Here is a 21164-nt window from a genome sequence, read left to right as displayed (position 1 = left end):
ACCTCTATCGGATACAATGGTCTTTTGGGACTCCGTGTAGCCTTACAATTTCTTTTACATACGATTCAAAGATATTGCTGCGCATTGTAATTAGTGCGCACGGGCGAGAAAATGTGCCGATTTAGTGAGTCTCGTCGATAATCACCCGGATGGAATCCCGTTGTTTCGTCGTTCTTCGTAACCCCGTCACAAAATCCATAGCAATATCTTCCCATTTCCACTCGGGAATATCAAGAGATTGCAACAGCCCTGCAGTCTCGGTGTTCGGCCTTAACTTGCTGGCAGTAAGACATTTTGCTACAAATTCTGCTATATCATTTTTCATTCCCGCCACCAATACCTACCTTTCGGCATCATTGTACATTTTGGTTGATCCTGGGTGTAAAGAATAGGGTGTAGTGTGCGCCTCTTGTAAGATTTTTGATTGCAACTCCGCTTCCTTAGGTACACACACCCTTGTCTTGTATAGTAGAATACCCTCTTCATTAACTGAGAAGTCCCCGGCTTTCCCATTTTGTAGTTCGACCCGCTTCTTGATTAAAAACTCATCTTGGGCTTGTTCTTCTTTGATATTCTCTAATAAATTTGATTCAATTGTGAGGTTAGCTAGCTTTCCTGTTACTAACTCTATTCCATATCTCTCGATTTCCTGTTGCAACGGCACTTTTAATGCCCTTAACATTGATAAGCTTGCATAGTTGCGTCTGCTAAGTGCATCCGCCACTACATTAGCCTTTCCGTAATGGTACAAGATCTCACAATCGTAATCTTTTACCGCTCCAACCACCGCCCGTCTCATGTTGAGCTCTTTCTCGCGTAAAGAAGTATTTTAGGCTTTTGTGATCCGTGTATATTTCACACTTCTCTCCATAGAGGTAGTGCCTCCGCATTTTCAATGCAAAGACCACCGCCGCCAACTCTAAGTCATGAGTTGGGTACCTTGTCTCATACTCCTTTAGTCGCCTAGAGGCATAGGCTACCACCTTCTCATTCCGCATCAACACACAAACCGAGCCCTTGCTTTGATGCGTCGCAATATACTACAAATTTGTCTTTGTTAGTTGGAACACACAGACAGTCTTTGTTATGAGTTTATCTTTCAATGTCTGAAAGCTTTCCTCACATTTATCCGTCCATGCAAATTTTTGTTGCTTTCGAGTCAAATTCGTCAATGGTGTGGCTATTTTTGAGAACCCTTCAACGAATCTCCTATAATATCCAGCTATTCCGAGGAAACTCCGAACCTCACTTGCGGTTTTTGGTTTTGGCCAGCTCTTCACTGCTTCAATTTTCGCAGGGTCCACCTCTACCCCATCTTTGGACACTATATGGCCTAGAAACGCCACTTTCTCCAACCAACTCACACTTTTTGAATTTTGCGTACAATTGGTGCTCTTTGAGTCTACTTAGAGTTAGCCTTAAGTGCTCCTCATGCTCTTCCATTGTCCTTGAATAAATGAGTATGTCATCAATGAATACCACCACAAACTTGTCAAGATATTCCTTGAATACTCTATTCATTAAATCCATGAAGGCTGGCATTGGTTAACCCAAATGACATCACTAGAAATTCATAATGCCCATACCGTGTTCGAAATGCCGTCTTTGCTATATCTTCCTCTCGGACTTTCAATTGGTGGTACCCAGATCTCAAGTCGATCTTTGAAAAGACGATCGCCCCTTGTAATCGATCAAACAAATCATCGATGCGAGGCAAGGGATACTTGTTCTTTATAGTCACTTTGTTCGGCTCTCGATAGTCTATACACATCCGCATACTACCGTCCTTCTTCTTGACGAACAACACTGGCGCACCCCAAGGTGAGTAACTTGGTCTAATGAACCCCTTGTCTAAAAGATCTTGTAGTTGAGCCTTCAATTCCTTCAATTCATTGGGAGCCATGCGGTATGGAGCCCTCGAGATTGGTGCCGTGCTCGGCGCTAACTCAATCACAAATTCTATCTCTCTATCCTGGGGTAGCCCCGGTAGGTCTTCCGAAAAACTTCTTGGAATTCACATACTATGTGGACATTCTCTCGGCTTCGAGGGTGGTTTCTCTTGACTTGTCTACTATGCCGGCCAAGTATGCTTGACATCCCGCACGTATCATCTTTTGTGCCTTCGGTGGCCGTAACTAGCGGTAAGCTTGACTTGACTTTGATTCCTTCAAATATGAATGCCTCTCCCGTATTCGTGGGTGAAAGTCACCGTCCTCTTTCGACGCCTATTGTTGCTCCATGTCGTGATAGCCAATCCATACCCAAGATAAGATCGTAATCCCTCATCTCCACTCTATCGGATCTCCACTAAGTTCCTTGTCTGCAATCCTTATTGGCGCATCCCGCACTCCTCTAGATGATATCATAACCTCGCTCGAGGGCAACTCCGTCATGAACTTATAACTAAAGTTTACAGACGGTAGTTCTAACTTATCTATCATCTTTAAAGCAATAAATGAGTGCGTAGCTCCAGAATCAAATAAAACAAGACATAGTTTTCCGAGATAGAAATCGACCGCAACCACGGTGTTACTAGTCTCGGCCTCCTCCGGTTAGTGCAAATACTCGAGCCGGGACAAGTTTGTCATCCTTGAGTTGATCACCCTTTTGTGGACAGTCCTTCTTATGGCACGGTTGCCCACACTTGTAACAAGTCTTGCCTTTCGGTCGACATTCTCCCGGATGCTTACGACCACATGTCGGGCATAGGGGGTACTCCACATATGGCTTCTTCCCTTTGTAGTTATTGGACCCTATCTTGTTTCTCTTGTCGCTTCGTTCGTTGGTTACTTGCGCAGTTTTCTTTTGTTATCACCACCTCCATTACCGGCCTTTCTCGGCCTCCCACCTTGCCGTATTGTCTTTCCGTATACGACTTTCACACAACTCACTTCTAGTGGCTTTTTCTAGTACCTCAAAGATACGTGGTTGCCCTTACTCCCGACATCGCTATGTCCCGACTTATTCGGGAGTCGAGCCCTTTCGAAGAAACGATGAATCCTCAAAAACTCGTAGGAACCGGATCCGTGGCAAACTTTGCTAATCTCGTCAAATTGGCGAGCATACTCTGTGAATCGTAGACTTACCCTGCCTCGGGTTTGTGAACTCATTAACTCTAGCCGAGCGTATTGCTTCAATCGTAGTATTTTTTGTTAAAAACTTGTACAAAGTCGGCCAGTCATTGCGGCCACATCCCGTGTTTGTTTAATAACATCCCACCGTATGCGGCATCCTTTTTCAATAAACTAGCAGCACAAGCTACACTATCTCCGTTACCGAGCTGCATGTACTCAACAATACCTTCCACTGTTCTTAACCATTCCTCAGCTTCCATTGGATCTGAGCCCCCTTCAAAATTTGGTGGGTGTTGCTTGCAGAACCTTTCATATATTGGTTCCCATCGACCCTCCGGCACAGGCATGTATTGCACCGCAAAAATTGATGTTGTCCTTGATTGGGTTGTTCTGACGGTTGTGAGCCTCTTCATCTCGCTTCCTAATTTCTTCCTTGAGACGAGCAACTTCTTGCGCCAAATCTTCTTGTTGTGGTGGCACCACTACGGGGCGTTTTGGTGTTCTCGACCAACTACCCCGGCAGGGACTTCGTGGTTACCCCCACCTTGACCTCCGGTTGTTGTCCATTTACGAGGGCATTTTGATTCTCCCGGATCACCGCCTCGCAGGGACATGCCGGTTTCCCCGCCTCGACCGCGAGCACATCCTCGCCCTCGACCTCTAGCTCTGCTCTTACATACCGCTCTTTCATTCAAGCGGGTTGATCTTCCTCGGGTTCACCGTTTTCCATCAAATCCCTTAACTTGTTCTTCAAAAAAAAGGAGACGGTAGCGATAAGAAAAATAACCAAAGATGTATCTCGCTCAAAAAGGAAAATATCTATACACTAAATTATATAAACTAAAAAAAATGTAAATCAAGCAACAATTCACCATGTAAAATAAATAAATAAATAAATAATCTTCACTCATAAAAAAAAAATTTACACTAATAAGAAAATTGTTTGAGTTATACTAAAATTCTAACTCCGAAGAATCAGTTAATTGTTTCGATTAACCATACCCTAAACTTCTAGCTAACTAAAGGAAAATTAAAAGATAAAGACTAAACCAAATTTAACATATAAGACATAACATATATAAAGCATACATACTTGATGACAAGTTGATCCTTTGCAGCGATGGTGTGTATGTCGCGTGAATTCAAGATCAATGTAACTGTGGCTCTGGTACCATTTTGTAACGCCCTTACTTACGTAAAATAAGATGCCATAAATAAACTGGCGTTAAGATACTAATGTTGCCTTTATTTAAAAAAAAAAACACTTTTCAAAACATGGGTACCCAGTTGAAAATAAAGTATTACCACTTAGGGAAAAGTAATAGAAAATTTAAACGACAACATCCTCGATAAGTTTAATAAATTAAAAAAAAACTTTCAGCGGAAGATGGCCAAGACCACACGCAGTTACATGATCACACGAGATACACCCCATGCTTGCCCGTACTCAACTTGTCACCGAAAGCTTACAGGCTTACTTATCTGCACATAGGGGGTAAATAAGGGGTGAGCTGCAAAGCCCAGTAAGGAAAAACACAATACTATGTACCAGCATTCACACATCATAGCACAAACATATACATCAAACATACAACAACCTAATCATAAGTATAAATAGAGGCAGCCACACAAATACTGAAATACCACACACTCACACTCACAATCACACTCCAAACCTTCCATACAAATGCTGAGTGTCTTACGTTCTTAACTGCGAACGCAGTACCAATAACCAGTGCACCCTTACGTACACTGCCTCACTTACCACATCACCATACATGTGTGGTTTCCAACCACTTCCAAGTACCTGGAACATGATTAAATAACCATATACAATTCATCGATAAAACACTATTTCACCGAAACTATCACATTCCACAGTTTCAATACAATTTATTCAAGCAGTCATACTAGATACTCAAACCATATAAAAAAAGCAAGTATAAAGTATCATTATTTTTCCTTACCTCAACTCCGCTGTAATTAACTCCTACGATACCTTCTAGGCCCTATAACAATTAGTGAAACCCTTAGTCCACCGATAAACTCAATATATTTATTATTCTTACTGGACAGCAAGTTTAGCCTAGAATTTGACTTATAAAACGTTTGAATTAGAAGTTCTACTGTTCACAAAGTTTTTAGTTAATTGAAAGACCTTTCTAACGGTATAAAGATCACCAAAATCGGAGCTATAACCTAGGAGTTATGCATGTTTTCTCAAAACAGTTTCTTTAAAATCCTGGATCATGCCGATTTCTGAATACAGCCTAAAAATAAAAGTTTTAAAAATAGTTACACCCCGATCTAGACAACACTTTCTTCATAAAAAATGTAGCTATTTTTCTAAGCTTTAAAACGAGATAAAGATCTTTTAAAATGGATCAAAATTGAGAGAGATATTGAATTTTTACTGAAGACACTTTTTTCTGAAATGAAACTTAAAACGAAATACCATAACCGAGTAAAGATCCTAACTTTTGACTGGTAAGAACTCCGAACTAGGGAAAGGTTTCTTCAAAGAAAATATGGATTATTGAATTATCTTTCTAACAGTACAATAATCGCTTGAAAATAATAGATATCGAGAGAGATATGACATTTTTACTAAGGCAATATCGAAAAGAAATTTAAAAAAAAACTGTAATTCGAAAGTCAGTGTAAAACATGAATTTTTGACATCGAAATACTCAGAATTAGGAAAGAGTTTCTTCATAAAAAATATAGATCATTAAATTATCTTTAAAACGGTACCTAGATCACTGAAAACGGACCTATGGGGAGAGAGATATGATAGTTTTATGAAAGCCTATTTCTCTGAAAACGAAAATAAAAACAAGTACGAATTTTACCTGAAGATTTCGAAGACACGGAACGATGATCGGTTGATTGCTAACCCCGAAGCTCTTAAGATTAAAACAATTGATTTGGTTCAATAGAGAGAATAAAAAAAAGAAATTGAGAGATGGTGAGAATAAGGGAATACGATACTATCTGGCTGCTAGGGTTATAGAGTATATACGTATATAACATATCGTATCATAGGTTTAAATTTAAAAAATAAATATCTAACTAATCAGATAAAATTATGCTGATTTAAATTTAAATTTTAAATTTTAAACTAACTAACTAATCTAATGCTTCACTATTTATTTATCTCACTATTTAATATATATATATCATTTTTTTCTAATCACACACGCACAACAACAACAACAACAACAACAACAACAACAACAACAACAACAACAACAACAACAACAACAATAATAATAATAATAATAATAATAATAATAATAATAATAATAAAAATAAACTGGATATTACATAAGTTTATTTTTAAAATTTTAAAAATATTATTTGAATTTGATTTCAATAAGTACTATAAATTATCGATTTTTTTTTTTAAACATTTACAAATAATATCAATAATTACAAGGTATATAATCATTAAAACTAACAAAATTCACCTAAATAAAGTATCTACCATGTATATATAATTTGAAATATTTAAATAATATACAATAATTAATTGCAATAAATATAGCTTATCAGTTAGCATGTCTTGTCTAACTTTCATAAGGATAAGATATATAAATATATATATATATTTGTATTTATAAGAGAAATAAGGTAAGATTCCAGCCAAAAAAGGTAGAAAAATACAGAAAATATAAAGTGAGCTATATGTTAGGTTTCAGTAGCTACTTATATATATATATAGAGTACAATACAATACTATTACTAACTATCATGATATTGTTTTTTCTACGTAGTAAAATACAAATTAAAACTTGCAGGTGTGTCAAACTTAAACATTCGTACAATTAATCATTTTCTTGTTTTAAATTTTGGATTCATTACATTGAAATACCAAAAAAAATCAAATAAATATATAATTTTAGAGAGACTATATCATGTAGTAAAGTAAGCCAAATAAATTAAAATATATATGTATATTTTTGTAATTATAAAAATATTTAAATTTTGAATAAATTATTTGGGATATTTGATGGTGCTCAAATTAGAGTTCAAATAAATTATTATTCATGTATATAAAAAAAAAAATATAAATATATGCAAATGAACTGTTTGAATTCTAATTTTAGATAGTGTAATTATTTAAAATTTCATGAAAACTTATAAGTGTTTTTTTTTATAAGATTAAAGAATTTTACACGAATGATAAAAGAGATTCTTTTATCTTATAACGCTCGTCGTCTATCATATAAGGACATATTTAGCTAATTTATAGACCACAATAAACATTAATTGTTACTAGCATAAAAAAAAAGATATAGCTACCAAAAATGCTTATTATGTGTCTATAATGAACATTGGTATAAAATAAATATTTAAATAACTCAATTAAATAATTAGTTTTCGGAGTAAAAATTTTACAGATGAATACTTGCTAAATTTAAAGATCGAATATTCTCTGTCCACCGTGAATCTCTCAAAATATTCAAGTAGCTAGCTCTTTCTATGCTTTCTTCTCCAGAGATCCTTCGTTTGAATTGCTAGGAGCCTAGGGAGGTTTCTAGCGGAAAACTCTATGATAGTAGAATTCATAGGATTATTAGAATTGTTGGGAGCTTGGAAAAATGTTAGGGTTGTTTTTTTATTTTTATACTTTAAATTTTTTTTTTATATATTTTTATAGAATTTTAAATAGATTTCTCGTAGTAATTAACAGAGCAATCAAAATATATATAGCAACCCATATAAAAATTATTGGAGTAAGTAAATTTAAAAAAAAAATTAAAAAATAATATATGGGATAATTTTCTTAAAATATTTTGGTGTGACTTTTACATTTAAGTATAAATGTATTTGTAGTGTGTTGTATTGTAGTGTATAGCTTAGGTAAGATTTCAGCTTTTGGTTTTTTGGATTTTTGCCCCAAAGAAACGGATCATGTTTCAGTTTCATCCCTTTCTCTCCTTTAATGGCCATGCAGATTATATATATCAAAAAATACCAATATACATACATATATATATATAATGTATAAATTAAATAACAGGTAAGTTTCACCAAAACCAAAAACTGTTATTATTTGTAATTGTAATAGAACAAATATATATATATAAATGTTTTATATATACGTTAAAGTTGATTTTTTAGATGGTCAAAAGTACAACTACCAGGCTCCAAACTGGGGTTACACTCTATATATTACTGCCACTTGTAAAAAAAATAATTACAGGGTGTTGGTTTTTATTGAGAAATGCTAAAGAATATTAGTAGTGTCTAATAATTTTTTATGTGTCAATATTGTTATTAGTCCAATTAAGAGATATAATATAATATAATTTAATATAATATAATTTTTAAGGGATATCGCTAGCTAATCACAAGACGACATGTCTAGAGTTGTGCTAGACACCACTAATACTCAATAGCAATGCTCGTTTTTATTATCTTATGACAAATACTAAAAGGTATTTATGGTATCTAGTACTTTCGTATTGTGTAATATCACTATTAGTGTAACTTAATATTGAGTCCTATTTGTTTATTTAATATATATTACTAACTAATTATAAGGTAATATTTCATCGTGGTATTAGGCATCCATGCATTGTTATTGTGCTGGTACTTAGTACTTTTTATAAGTGACGTCTAATATTTATGATTGTTTAATGATATTTTCTCAAAACTATTTTCTTAAATTATATAAGATTCAATATTTAATTATACCAATAAGAATATAACCAATTATTACCTCTTCTTATCTTTTACATGATTGTTTTTTTTAAATATTCTATTAACTTTTTTTTGGGGGGAACAAGTCAAAAGAAAAGACAACCTTTTAATATGTTTTGTTACTCTATGACTTTGAATTATTAATATAATTATTAAATATAAGTCTACTTTGGTTTGCATTAATTCCTTCCCAATTTGAAGGGAAAAGATTGGTTTAATTATATGAGTTGTTACAAAATAATCACACCTAGCTATAAATCTACAATGAATAATATAAATCCACTCTTCCTAATTTCTCACTATTGGTTAATTGTTATCTAGGTCACTTTAGTTATGAATCAATGATTTTTTTTTTAAGTAGAACCACTCATATTTTTGAATTATATTGTATTACTATTTCATAGTTTGTTTTTAATATTATATTAAGATTTATAGGATATTTGTAATTATGTCAAATTAACCTAATTAATAATAATATATAAGTAAACCAAAATACGTTTTGTCTATATTAGAAATTGTGCTATATACGAGTCACATGTATAAAAATTGTATTATATTAAATAAGAAAAATACTATATTTAAATATAATTAATTTTGCATTGTATTAATTATTAATTACAATCATAAATTTAAAATTATATTATTTGATACATAAAAAAATGCTATGTGTTAGCTTGTATATATTATCTAAAAATGGTCTAGAGTTTGGGTTTAGAACTAGGAATAGGATTCGGGGCCATGCAGGGTCTGGAGTCTGGGGCTAGAGTTTGAAGTCCAGGTTTGAGATCGGGGTCTAAAGCCAGGGTCAAGGTCTAGAGTCGGACTCTGGGATCGACCCTTAGGGTAGGGGAGCCAGGCATGCACCGGGCCCTGAACGCTTAGGGCTCTGAAATCTTGAAAAAATAAAATAAAATATTAAATAATAAAAAAATATAACAAATATTATTTGGTGTGGTGGTAAACTGCTAAAAGGTCAAAGGATTTTACACAACCTTTACTTTTTTATTTTTTTAAAAAAATACTTCATGTGTAGCTATAAAGAATTTAATCTAAGAGCTTTTAAGAGCTTTACTATTATACTAAAGCACTAAAACTATCATTTTGATAATAATTAAACTATATATAAGGGTTCCAAAATTTAATTTTATCTTAGGTCCCATATACCTTATTAGGACCAGTCCTTTGGGTTCGGGGTAGGAGTTTGGAATCAAGGTTCGAGGTTGAGTTTAGGATTGGGGTTCGTGGTTAGGATTAGGGTTAGGTTTATGGTAAATATAATTTTACATAATAACCTATAAGTACAAGTTAATACCAAATATTGTGTATTGTATTGAAACAATACTATACAGATACAATATAATATAAGAGTTTTTTTTTATTATTATTTTTACACTTCAAAAATAGATTTTTTTTTTTTTTTACAGTTTTATGGAAATCCACATTGAAAGTTGAAACTCACAGAGCAACCAACAGAATAACCTAAATCGCAACTGAAATTCATATATAGCAATCCACATAGAAACTACCAGAGCAACTCAAACCGTAAATTAAAAAATGATACATGAACTAATTCCCTTATTATTATAATACAACTCAATATAATACTATGCAATACAAATTACATTATAAAATAACTTAGTGTACCAAACATACCCTTATATTATTGATGAGTACATTCCAAAAATAATTTTGAAAATAAAATAAAAGAAAGCCAAAGCACTTCTATGCTAAGTTTGCTCACTACTTTTCAAGGAAACACTCATATAGTTTTTTCTTTTTTTAATTTTTAGAAAACAAATTTAATAAATAATTATTCATGTCCTCGTATACCTTTTGAAATGATACATAGGAACTAGTGAGAACTACTCATATACAAACACGTGTGTTTGTATATTTGTATTGTATTGAAATTAAAGTCCTTCTTAATTTCTTCAAACACAATATTACTTCATCGAGTATCAAACCTTTAAGTACTTTACATTGGATTGAACCAAAGACCCTTAATTACGCTTAATTAAAAAAAATTGAGTTTACATAATTAAGTTCTATGATTTTTTTTAACTTGATAAGTATTCAATATTAGTAAAATTATAATAGTTTTGTCAGTATAAAATAAATTCTATATTTCAAATTATTAAGTCTGAACATAAATATATAGCATGAGTTACCTCTAAATCTTATTTTAATATATTCTAAACGAAATACTTATGCCACTACTCATGGCCTGTCTTAAAATTTATTGGGGTAGAAGAAAAATATATTTTTAGGCCCTTATATAGAGATAAATATGATTTTTTTTTAAAATCAACAAAAAATGTGTAAGGGGTGATTTTTTTTTTTTTTTTGAGTTACCAAGGTAGGTGAATCTTAAAAACATGCTTAATTTTTCTATGCTCAAAACCGAGCCTGCTACTACCAATTACAAATACAAAACTTCGGATACTTATACCAAAATTATCCCTTAATTTAATTAAATTAAGATAAAAATATTACCTAGGATCCTCCTCACAAATTCACACGTACATAGTAATTGTAGTAATATGAAATCATGAATAGTAGTGTGTTGAAATGGTGGGGTATATAACACTGTAATTATTTATTGCCCACTTTCCATTCATTGCTTCAATTTTCATGCCCTAAAATCGATGTATATACATATATACATATATGTGTATATGACTTACTCATTACTCAAAGAAACTTATTATTGACTTGACCAACCATATATAATTATATAAATAAATTAAAAAATTAAAAAAATACTTTTTACCATATTGAAATAAAATATAGTAAAGTATATATATATAACAGCTGTTCATGAAAATCTTACTAAGGAAGATATATAATGTACTGATTAAGCTTGCAAAGCCACATGCTCATCACTTTCTAATTACGTTATTAAGTAATAATATCTAAATATATACTCCAAAACAGAATATTAATTTATATTACTTAATTAATCTAAGATTATATATATATTAATTGGCAACTTTTCAGCACTATAGTCTATCTATTGTACTATATATAATATATTTTATATTGTTTTTAATGTATTGGCATTTTTTGTCTTGAGTTCTGTCTTTAATTAGATAGGAAATTATATACAATCTTTATATTAATAAATTAAAAACATTCATATGATCTTATTAATTAAATAATTAATTAGTACATTCAAAATTATTAAATTAATAGTAATTAGGGGAAAACAAAAATTCCAAATGGGAATATAAGAGCGTGATGGATCCAGTGACCTCATGAGATGTTATTTTCCAGTTATTATTTATGTAATAATAATAATAATAATAATAATAATAATAATAATAATAATAATAATAATAATAATAATAATAATAATAATAATATTTCTTTCTTTCTTTCTCTCACTCGATTTATAAGAACATGGTTTTTGATACCCTGAATCAACCATCAAATCCAACGTTTGACTCCACTTTTTGTAACATATAAACACTTAAAATTAAATTATAATAAGAAAACAAAGAAAAAAAATGGACATTTGAAAATGACCTCAATTTTTGTGTTTTTATTTTTTGCTTTTTCATGACATTACATCACTTAATAATGTAGCTAGTCTCATATATATACATATATATATAGGGTAAATCTATAGTAGGCCCATGTATTTTTACCCTATGCTATAAGGAAGTAAATTAAACCAATAAAATTTAAAAAAAAATAGGTTGCATTGATGTTATGTTAGAGCTAGGTTGTATGAGATTTTTTTATTACTTTATTAATTTAATTAATACTTTACTCTTTTTCTTTTATTTTTTTTAAAAATTAATATTTTACTGTTAAGTATTTTTTTTTTTTTGAAAATTTATTTGTTGAGTATTTTTTATTATTGAATATATGCAAATATACACAGTATGTTAAAGTTTTATTATTATTATTTACTTTTTTTATACCAAAGTTATTTCTAAATAAATTTGATGAGTACTGTGAAGTGTTATAATTTCTATAATTTTATTTTAACAAAAACATTGTGTTGATTGAAGCAAAAGTTTCACAACATTATCCCCTTACTAATACTATAAATTAAACTAGTTAAGCTTTGTATATTATAAAATGAAGCAAATGAGTAAGTATTATGAAAACCTACACCATAATCGAAGCTATTCTTTTTTTTTTTGAAACCACTCACAATTTAGTTTCACACCCACTTTCTTGGAAAATGGCTGCCATGACGAAATATACCACGAGAGAAATAGAAAAGTTATTAACGAGATAGAGTTGTGAAATTTATACTTCATTTACACAATATTTTTGTTAAAAATAAAATTTCAAAATTTATTCATATGGGTTAGAGATGTATAAAAATTTAGACAATTAATTTCTTTTTATATATATTGTCATATTTTAACCAGCATCAAAGATTTTTTGGAGGCTTAGCAAAAATAATAACTATTCATGTAAGAGATAAAAAAAAATTGAGATAAAAAAAAAAAAAATAGACAATACCCACATAAAAATAATTTAAATTAACTCTTCTAATAAATAATAATAATTCAAATTAAAAATTGATAAAATTTTTAATTATTAATATTATTTTATTTTTTAAATAAATATAATTAAATATTATTATAATATGTAAAAAGTTTTAATTGTATACATACAGTTCTATCATAAAAATATAAGCCTTACATCTTAATAACCACATGATCTAAAATCAATGGTCAAAAAAAGTTCCCTACCGGTAGGGAACTTTTTTATTATTGAATATATGCAAATTTATTTCCAATTACATCTTAATACTCAACAAACTTTAACCTACCGGTAGGGAACTTTTTTATTATTGAATATATGCAAATTTATTTCCAATTACATCTTAATACTCAACAAACTTTAACCTACCGGTAGGGAACTTTTTTTGACCATTGATTTTAGATCATGTGGTTATTAAGATGTAAGGCTTATATTTTTATGATAGAACTGTATGTATACAATTAAAACTTTTTACATATTATAATAATATTTAATTATATTTATTTAAAAAATAAAATAATATTAATAATTAAAAATTTTATCAATTTTTAATTTGAATTATTATTATTTATTAGAAGAGTTAATTTAAATTATTTTTATGTGGGTATTGTCTATTTTTTTTTTTTTTATCTCAATTTTTTTTTATCTCTTACATGAATAGTTATTATTTTTGCTAAGCCTCCAAAAAATCTTTGATGCTGGTTAAAATATGACAATATATATAAAAAGAAATTAATTGTCTAAATTTTTATACATCTCTAACCCATATGAATAAATTTTGAAATTTTATTTTTAACAAAAATATTGTGTAAATGAAGTATAAATTTCACAACTCTATCTCGTTAATAACTTTTCTATTTCTCTCGTGGTATATTTCGCCATGGCAGCCATTTTCCAAGAAAGTGGGTGTGAAACTAAATTGTGAGTGGTTTCAAAAAAAAAAAGAATAGCTTCGATTATGGTGTAGGTTTTCATAATACTTACTCATTTGCTTCATTTTATAATATACAAAGCTTAACTAGTTTAATTTATAGTATTAGTAAGGGGATAATGTTGTGAAACTTTTGCTTCAATCAACACAATGTTTTTGTTAAAATAAAATTATAGAAATTATAACACTTCACAGTACTCATCAAATTTATTTAGAAATAACTTTGGTATAAAAAAAGTAAATAATAATAATAAAACTTTAACATACTGTGTATATTTGCATATATTCAATAATAAAAAATACTCAACAAATAAATTTTCAAAAAAAAAAATACTTAACAGTAAAATATTATTTTTTAAAAAAAATAAAAGAAAAAGAGTAAAGTATTAATTAAATTAATAAAGTAATAAAAAAATCTCATACAACCTAGCTCTAACATAACATCAATGCAACCTATTTTTTTTTAAATTTTATTGGTTTAATTTACTTCCTTATAGCATAGGGTAAAAATACATGGGCCTACTATAGATTTACCCTACTTTACATGTCTTTTCCTAACTTTTTATTTATTTACTTTATTGAACAAATAAGTATAAGTCTCTAGCTAGCTAGCTCACTTGTTTTGTTCTATCATTATTGGGTGTATATTGTCACCTTAACTAAATAAAAATCAAAATAGAATTGAGAATAATGTTTTTAAAATATATTTAAGTATTATTATAGTTAAATAATTAAATAATTAAATTTAACTTTGAATTTATAAATAAATATACTTATGGAAAATTCTATAATGTACTCATTTAAAAGAGATACACCGATACATTTTTATTCGTTTTAATATCTAAAATAATTTTTTAGTCAAATTTTTTCTCATGGTCGTGTAAATTATAGTTATTTAAGGCATCATGCAAAATTTTAAGAAATTCAGTAAAATTTAACACATCAAAAATTACGTTCAAACAGTGTGTTGCACGCCTAACTGTTTTATTTTATACGCGTGTAAAATAGATTGTTTGAACATTATTTTCTATATTATAAATTATTCTGAATTTTTACGATATCTTAAATAACTATAACGTACATGAATATAAAAAAAATTATACTAAAAAATTCTTTTAAATTCCGAAACAAGTAGACAGTGCATCAGTACATTCTTTTTAAGTGAGTGCATTTTAAAATCACCACACTTTTTATCAAATACACAATTTCAGATTTTTTTTAAAACCCTTAAAAATAATGTCTTTAAGAAAATGATTTTGAGAAAAAAAAGGAAAAAATCAAAATATTTCTTGAAGCCACAGATCAGGTCTGACATGCATAGCCCAATAATTTAGTGGATCTTTAACTAATATAGCCATTTCTTTGAGTTAACTGGGCCTTGAGAACTGAGATCCAAATCCCAATATAAACACATAATATATATTATATAAATAGGTTATTTAAGATTTTTGTTTGTCATAAGTATAATTATGCCCTCACAATTGTTCAGCTAATTAAAAATAATTATGAATTATTCACAATGTACAATAGTTATACTGTCAAATTTTGTTACACTTTTTTTTTTTTTTTTTTTGACAAAGTAATTAAAATCACTCATGAATTTACGACGCTCACGTCCGCCACCGGCGCTGGGACCTCCTCGAACCAGGATAGCTCATCGTCTAACCGCAGAGCATGCTTTGCCAAGCCATGGGCCGCTAAATTCTCAGAGCGAGCCACATGGGACAAAACTGCCCCCGGGAATTTAGACAATAAAGCTATAACATCTTCAAACAATGCTCCTAGCTCGTTGAAATACTTCTTCCCTTTGTTAATGGCCGTCACCAAAGCTAACGAATCAGAATAAACTGCATGAATTTGAAGACCACACACATGAGCCCAATTAAGACCAACCAACAGGGCTAACGTTTCAGCTTGTAACACTGAAATTCCACCTGAAACAACATCAGACCACAAAATTGTAATTAGAAAATTACCAATCTGATTGAACACTTAAATCCAAAAAATTAACTACGTCCCCCTATGATTTACTTTAACTAGCCAAAGGGAGACCCTTTGGCTAGTTGTAACTTAACTTATGTATTTTGCTTCGTAATCACCTTTGCTTTGTTATTCCTTCCTAGACCTAATTATTCCTATTTGAAATCTAGAAATTACAAGATCTTTATTATTCACCCATACCTGAACGATCAACATTTCTTTTGGAATTATAACACTAATAAAGTTCGTAACAAAATAATATTTAAAATACCTAATATGACTAACCTTTGAGTGGTTTACTTAACGCTGCGTGAACTCTATTATCTTCTGAGAATACCACCGCACCTAATCCAACTATACTCGTGGTGCTCAATACAGCTGCATCCACCATAAGTTTAGAGTATAACCTCTGTTCTTGAGCACTTGTAGAACTTCCAGCTGACGCTTCCCTATTTCTTCCATTAGCTTGGGAGCTTTTTTTGGGGCCCTCCTTCATTAAAAGTATCGACTCGTAATAACTACTTATCCACTCAACCACAAACTGTGGTTGTCTTATTTGTTGACCATGAGTAATCTTATTCCTTTCAGTCCATATTGCCCACGAACAGATAATGAATTTTGCAAAAGCTTCTCTGTCCACTACCTCAGAAGCATAAAGTAAAACATTCTTAAAATCAATCTCTTCTTTTACTTCATGTAGAAAAGAGAATTCCATAAGATTCCAAATGCCTTGTGCAACAGGACACCAGAAAATTGCATGAGCATTCGACTCTCCTCCAAACCCACATAACTGGCAAGAGGTGCTAGATGCGATATTTCGTCTAAACAATCCATTTCGCGTTGGTAGAATCTCTTGGTAACCCCTCCACGCAAAATGTAAAATTTTCCTTGGGATTTTCAACCCCCAGAATTGTTTCCACCACAATGAGAACACATCACTAGCAGAAGAAGGTTGAAACTTATCTACAGTCATTGCAAGATTGTACCCACTCCCCACAGAGTAACTACCATGATTTGTATAGTGCCAGAACCATGAGTCCTCATGATTAAACAAGCTTAATGGTATGGAAAGAATACAATTTGCGTCAGCTATATTGAAATATTGATTGACTACCTCATTATTCCATTTTCCTGGAGACTCTATAATATCTGACACTCTTGCCACCTCATACGCAGGGCGCGAACTTGGAATAAACGAAGGAGGTCTGGGCAACCAAGGATCTCTAAAGGTCCTAGTATTCATACCATTGCCAATACTTCGTCGTAGCCCTTTTAATAATAGATCTCTTCCCCATAAGATTCCTTGCCACGTTGATGAGGGATAGGAACCCTTGTCTGCCTCTAGGATGTTAGATAATCTAAAATATCTTGCTTTCATAACTTGTGCCAGAATTGATGATGGGTTCATTAATATGCGCCATGCTTGCTTGGCCAAAAGAGCTTGATTATACTGACTAAAACGTCTAAAACCCAAACCGCCATCAGTCTTTGGTTTACAAATCTTATGCCAGGCCCTCCAATGGACTTTTTGCTTATTATCAACTGAGCCCCACCAATAACGTGCTATTAATCTTTCTATCTCTTCTCCAATGCCTTCCGGAATTTTAAAGCATGCCATTTGATAAGTAGGCATTGCTTGGACTACTGCTTTCACTAGGATCTCTTTACCCCCTTGTGAGAATAGTTTGGCTTGATATTCATTTAGCTTTTTCCATATTTTATCCTTAATTGGTCTGAAAATAGCATTTTTGTTTTTCCCTCCTATCATGGGGAGACCCAAATACTTTTCTATAGCCTCTGTTATTCTCATATTCAATGCTTCTGCAAAGAGTTTCTTTGTTTCCTCAGGAGTATTTGATGAAAAATACAGAATAGATTTGTTAAAATTTATAACCTGAATAGATTAACAACACTTAGGTTACTACAAAATAAATTATCGCCTACTTTGGTACAAAAATCATATAACGTGTTAAATCAAAATCATTACCTGTCCTGAGCAACGCGAATATAATGCAAAAATTTGTTGAATGGACTGATTAAAGAAATTAATCTTGCAATAAACATGATTGATTATTTAATACGCTTAAAAATTAATCCAATTTATGAGTCCTTAACGCTTAGTCCGTTTTACAAACCTGGCCGGGTTAAATGGACTGAGATCAACAATGGCAGCACGCCCTTTAAGCACAAGCTCGGCCATGGCTGCACCAGTGGCTGGACCATTCAGAATTCCCCAACAACTATGTCCCGTGGCAACGTAGCAACCGTTGATCCCAGGCAACTCCCCAATTATGGGGAGTCCGTCGTCTGTGCATGGGAGAAAGCAAGCTTGCTCAGCTTTCACTCGGGCCTCTCCTTCCCTTAGATGACTCGAAACACTGCTGGCCACTCGCTTAAGTGCCTGTATCGATTCAGGTTTGCCTATGATCTGTTCCGGGTCTTCGGGAACATCCTCCTCTGCTGACATTCCACATATGTACACCTCCCCTGCCAAAAAAACAAACCAAATCAAGACACATTTCAAGTAATTCTACATAAAAATAAGGTCCAATTTGATTGTATAAACAAACTATAGAAATTGAAAACTATGAAGTCCAACCATTGATTTTCACTCACGTTATTCTTTTACTCTTCTAAGCTTTGATCAAAACACGTAGCTTTTCTCTGAATCAAGTACTAATAATAATTAACCATACTCATCAATCTTTACGGACTGAACCAATAAGCAATGTTTATGAAGTTGTTCCTTAAATGTAATTGTTGTAAAATCTGTTACTTAACAATATATCAGCAGAAACAATTAACCATATTTAAGAAATTTAAAGAAAAGAACAAGTTATAATCATTAAAGGAGTCCACTCCTTATGGATCATTGATAATTATATTTCTGTTTGTAATCAACTCTCTATAAACTTTTTATCTTGTAATTTTTCTTTTATTCCTAGATGCTGTAATTTTGCGGCTCACAATGTCGTTAGATGGGCGTTCGCTCACCATGTTTCGGGTATAGTGGATTTATCCTCTATACCCCACACTATTCTTTGTAATGACCGGGAGGTCTAACTTTTCGAATTTCAATGCACGAATTACTTTTACACCAAAGCTCTCAATAACAGTCTGTTCTTTACAGAGCCTTTCTAATAACAGGCTGTCCTCCCATGTTGCAACACACAAAATGAATGTTCATGAGAGAATTAACTTCAACAATAATTGTCTAACCGTTCAATTATGGTGATTGAAAGGTTCCAATTACACTCTCCAATTGTGTAAGTACAGGAAAGTTTTCACTTTAAATATTAACTTTGCATAATTCTAGTCTCTTGGGCATTTTCTCAAACACCTACCATACTCCCCAAAAAAACCAATTTTTTCTTTACCACTTTTTCAAAAATGTTGATCAAATCAAACCCAAATGCTGTATTGAAAATTCAAACATTCAAACAATCTGATATTACCTGTTGGACGAGGATAAACTTCTGGGTCCAATGGCTTTCCACCATTAGAAGGATAATAGCTTAAGAAAAGAGCATGAGGAGTTATCAAACCAGGCTCTTTAGGCTCCAAAACAATGCTATGAGCTTTCAAACCAGAAACCCTAAACAAACAAGATAAAAGCTCAAATTTCCCACTCCATGGTCCGAGTGCCAAAACGACGGCGTTCGACTCAATCACTCTTCCACCTTCAAGAACCACCGAGTTAACTCGTCCTTCTTCCTTCTCCTCCAACTCAACTCGTTCTACCTTCCCAATCACAATCTCAACGCCGTAACTCTCCACCGCTTTCGAAATCAATGTCCTCGCGAAGAGTTGGGGATGAACCTGAGCCGTGGTTTCCACTGTCCCAATCGTTCTTGGGCTCCGAGCTGTACTCCCGTCGATCCACGACGGTAATTTGGAGGATCGAGAACCGGAGGAGGGAGGATTTTCGTTTAGGGTTTCGGAGATAGTGAGACTGAGAGTGTCTAGGGTTCTGTATCCGTACGATTTGGGGCCATCGAGTTCTTCGGAGAGCGAACGGTGGAGATTGAAGCTAGCTCGGGCGAGAGAAGAGACGGGTCCGCCGTCGCACCAGTCGAGGGCGAGAAATCCTCCGGCTTTACCTGAGGCGGCGCCGGCTATTGAGGATTTCTCGACGAGGGTTACGGCGGCGCCGTTTTTGGCTAGGAAGTAAGCTGTGCATACTCCGATGACTCCGCCGCCGCATACGACGATTCGTTTGGGGTGGTTGGTCTGAGAATCCATGGTGAAACGGATTGAGGTGGAGATTTTTCGGATTTGAGTACGTCGGAGAATTGGTGGGAGTGACACTGAAAATGGCGGCGAAAGTCGTACTGTTGTAACCGCCGCCATAACTGTTTTTGTCGAAACCTTTGTAAGAATTTGACACGTGTGATTTTCATGGGCCATTATCTATAAATTATAATCGTTTCGTTTCGGTTTGTAAATTGGGCTTGAGTTGGGCTTGGGCCTTAAAAATTATGTAATAAAACTATAAAACTTATTTTGATTTTATATTAAAGTTGATTCATGGAACCAAACAATATGCAATAATGACAAGAGAATCAAGATTTTTTGTGTTTTTGTTTCTTTCATATCAAATTAAAAAAGAGTAAGTATTTTTTTTTTCTTTTTCAAAATAGAGTAAATATTATTTTGAATTTGTGTTTTGTAAAAATTATTAATTAGACTTTCTATTTTGTTAAATGATGAAATAAATTCTGTATTTTTTAAAACTGTACAAATAAGACTCTAAACTGATTTTTTCTGAAAATAAAACTTAATAATAACTTAATCTAGAGGTATTATGACAAAACTGATTATATTTTCAATATATGTTCGTGCTAAGAATTGCCTTCAAGTTAGTTATCTTTTAAGAAAAGTGTCAAAAATTAAGCTGAGGGTCTTATTTTCATCATTTTAGAAAAGACAAAGTCTAATTTATCATTTAACAAAATAAAAGATTCAAT

At 32.1% G+C, this 21164-nt stretch overlaps 1 protein-coding gene across 2 annotated transcripts; it reads right to left on the bottom strand.

Annotated features, from left to right (window-relative positions):
• Window positions 1-15662: 15662 nt before the first annotated feature.
• On the bottom strand, window positions 15663-20798 carry LOC115705138 (putative oxidoreductase C1F5.03c). Of its 2 annotated transcripts, XR_009685290.1 has the most exons (3): window positions 19653-20798; window positions 18231-18684; window positions 15663-15770 (listed from the first exon to the last, which is right to left on the bottom strand). XR_009685290.1 is itself a non-coding variant. In XM_061106920.1 (2 exons), the coding sequence occupies exons 1-2, from the start codon at window positions 20602-20604 to the stop codon at window positions 18308-18310; spliced, it is 1329 nt and encodes a 442-aa protein (XP_060962903.1). In that variant the 5' UTR covers window positions 20605-20798; the 3' UTR covers window positions 15663-18307. The 2 variants fall into 2 exon arrangements, 1 of the variants encoding a protein (XP_060962903.1); XM_061106920.1 differs by having other exon boundaries at window positions 15663-18684.
• Window positions 20799-21164: the final 366 nt, after the last annotated feature.

Source organism: Cannabis sativa, chromosome X (genome assembly GCF_029168945.1).
Source record: "Cannabis sativa cultivar Pink pepper isolate KNU-18-1 chromosome X, ASM2916894v1, whole genome shotgun sequence".
NCBI lineage: Eukaryota > Viridiplantae > Streptophyta > Magnoliopsida > Rosales > Cannabaceae > Cannabis > Cannabis sativa.
Note: the sequence above shows the minus strand (reverse complement) of the source record. Positions and strands in the feature narration are given on the sequence as shown.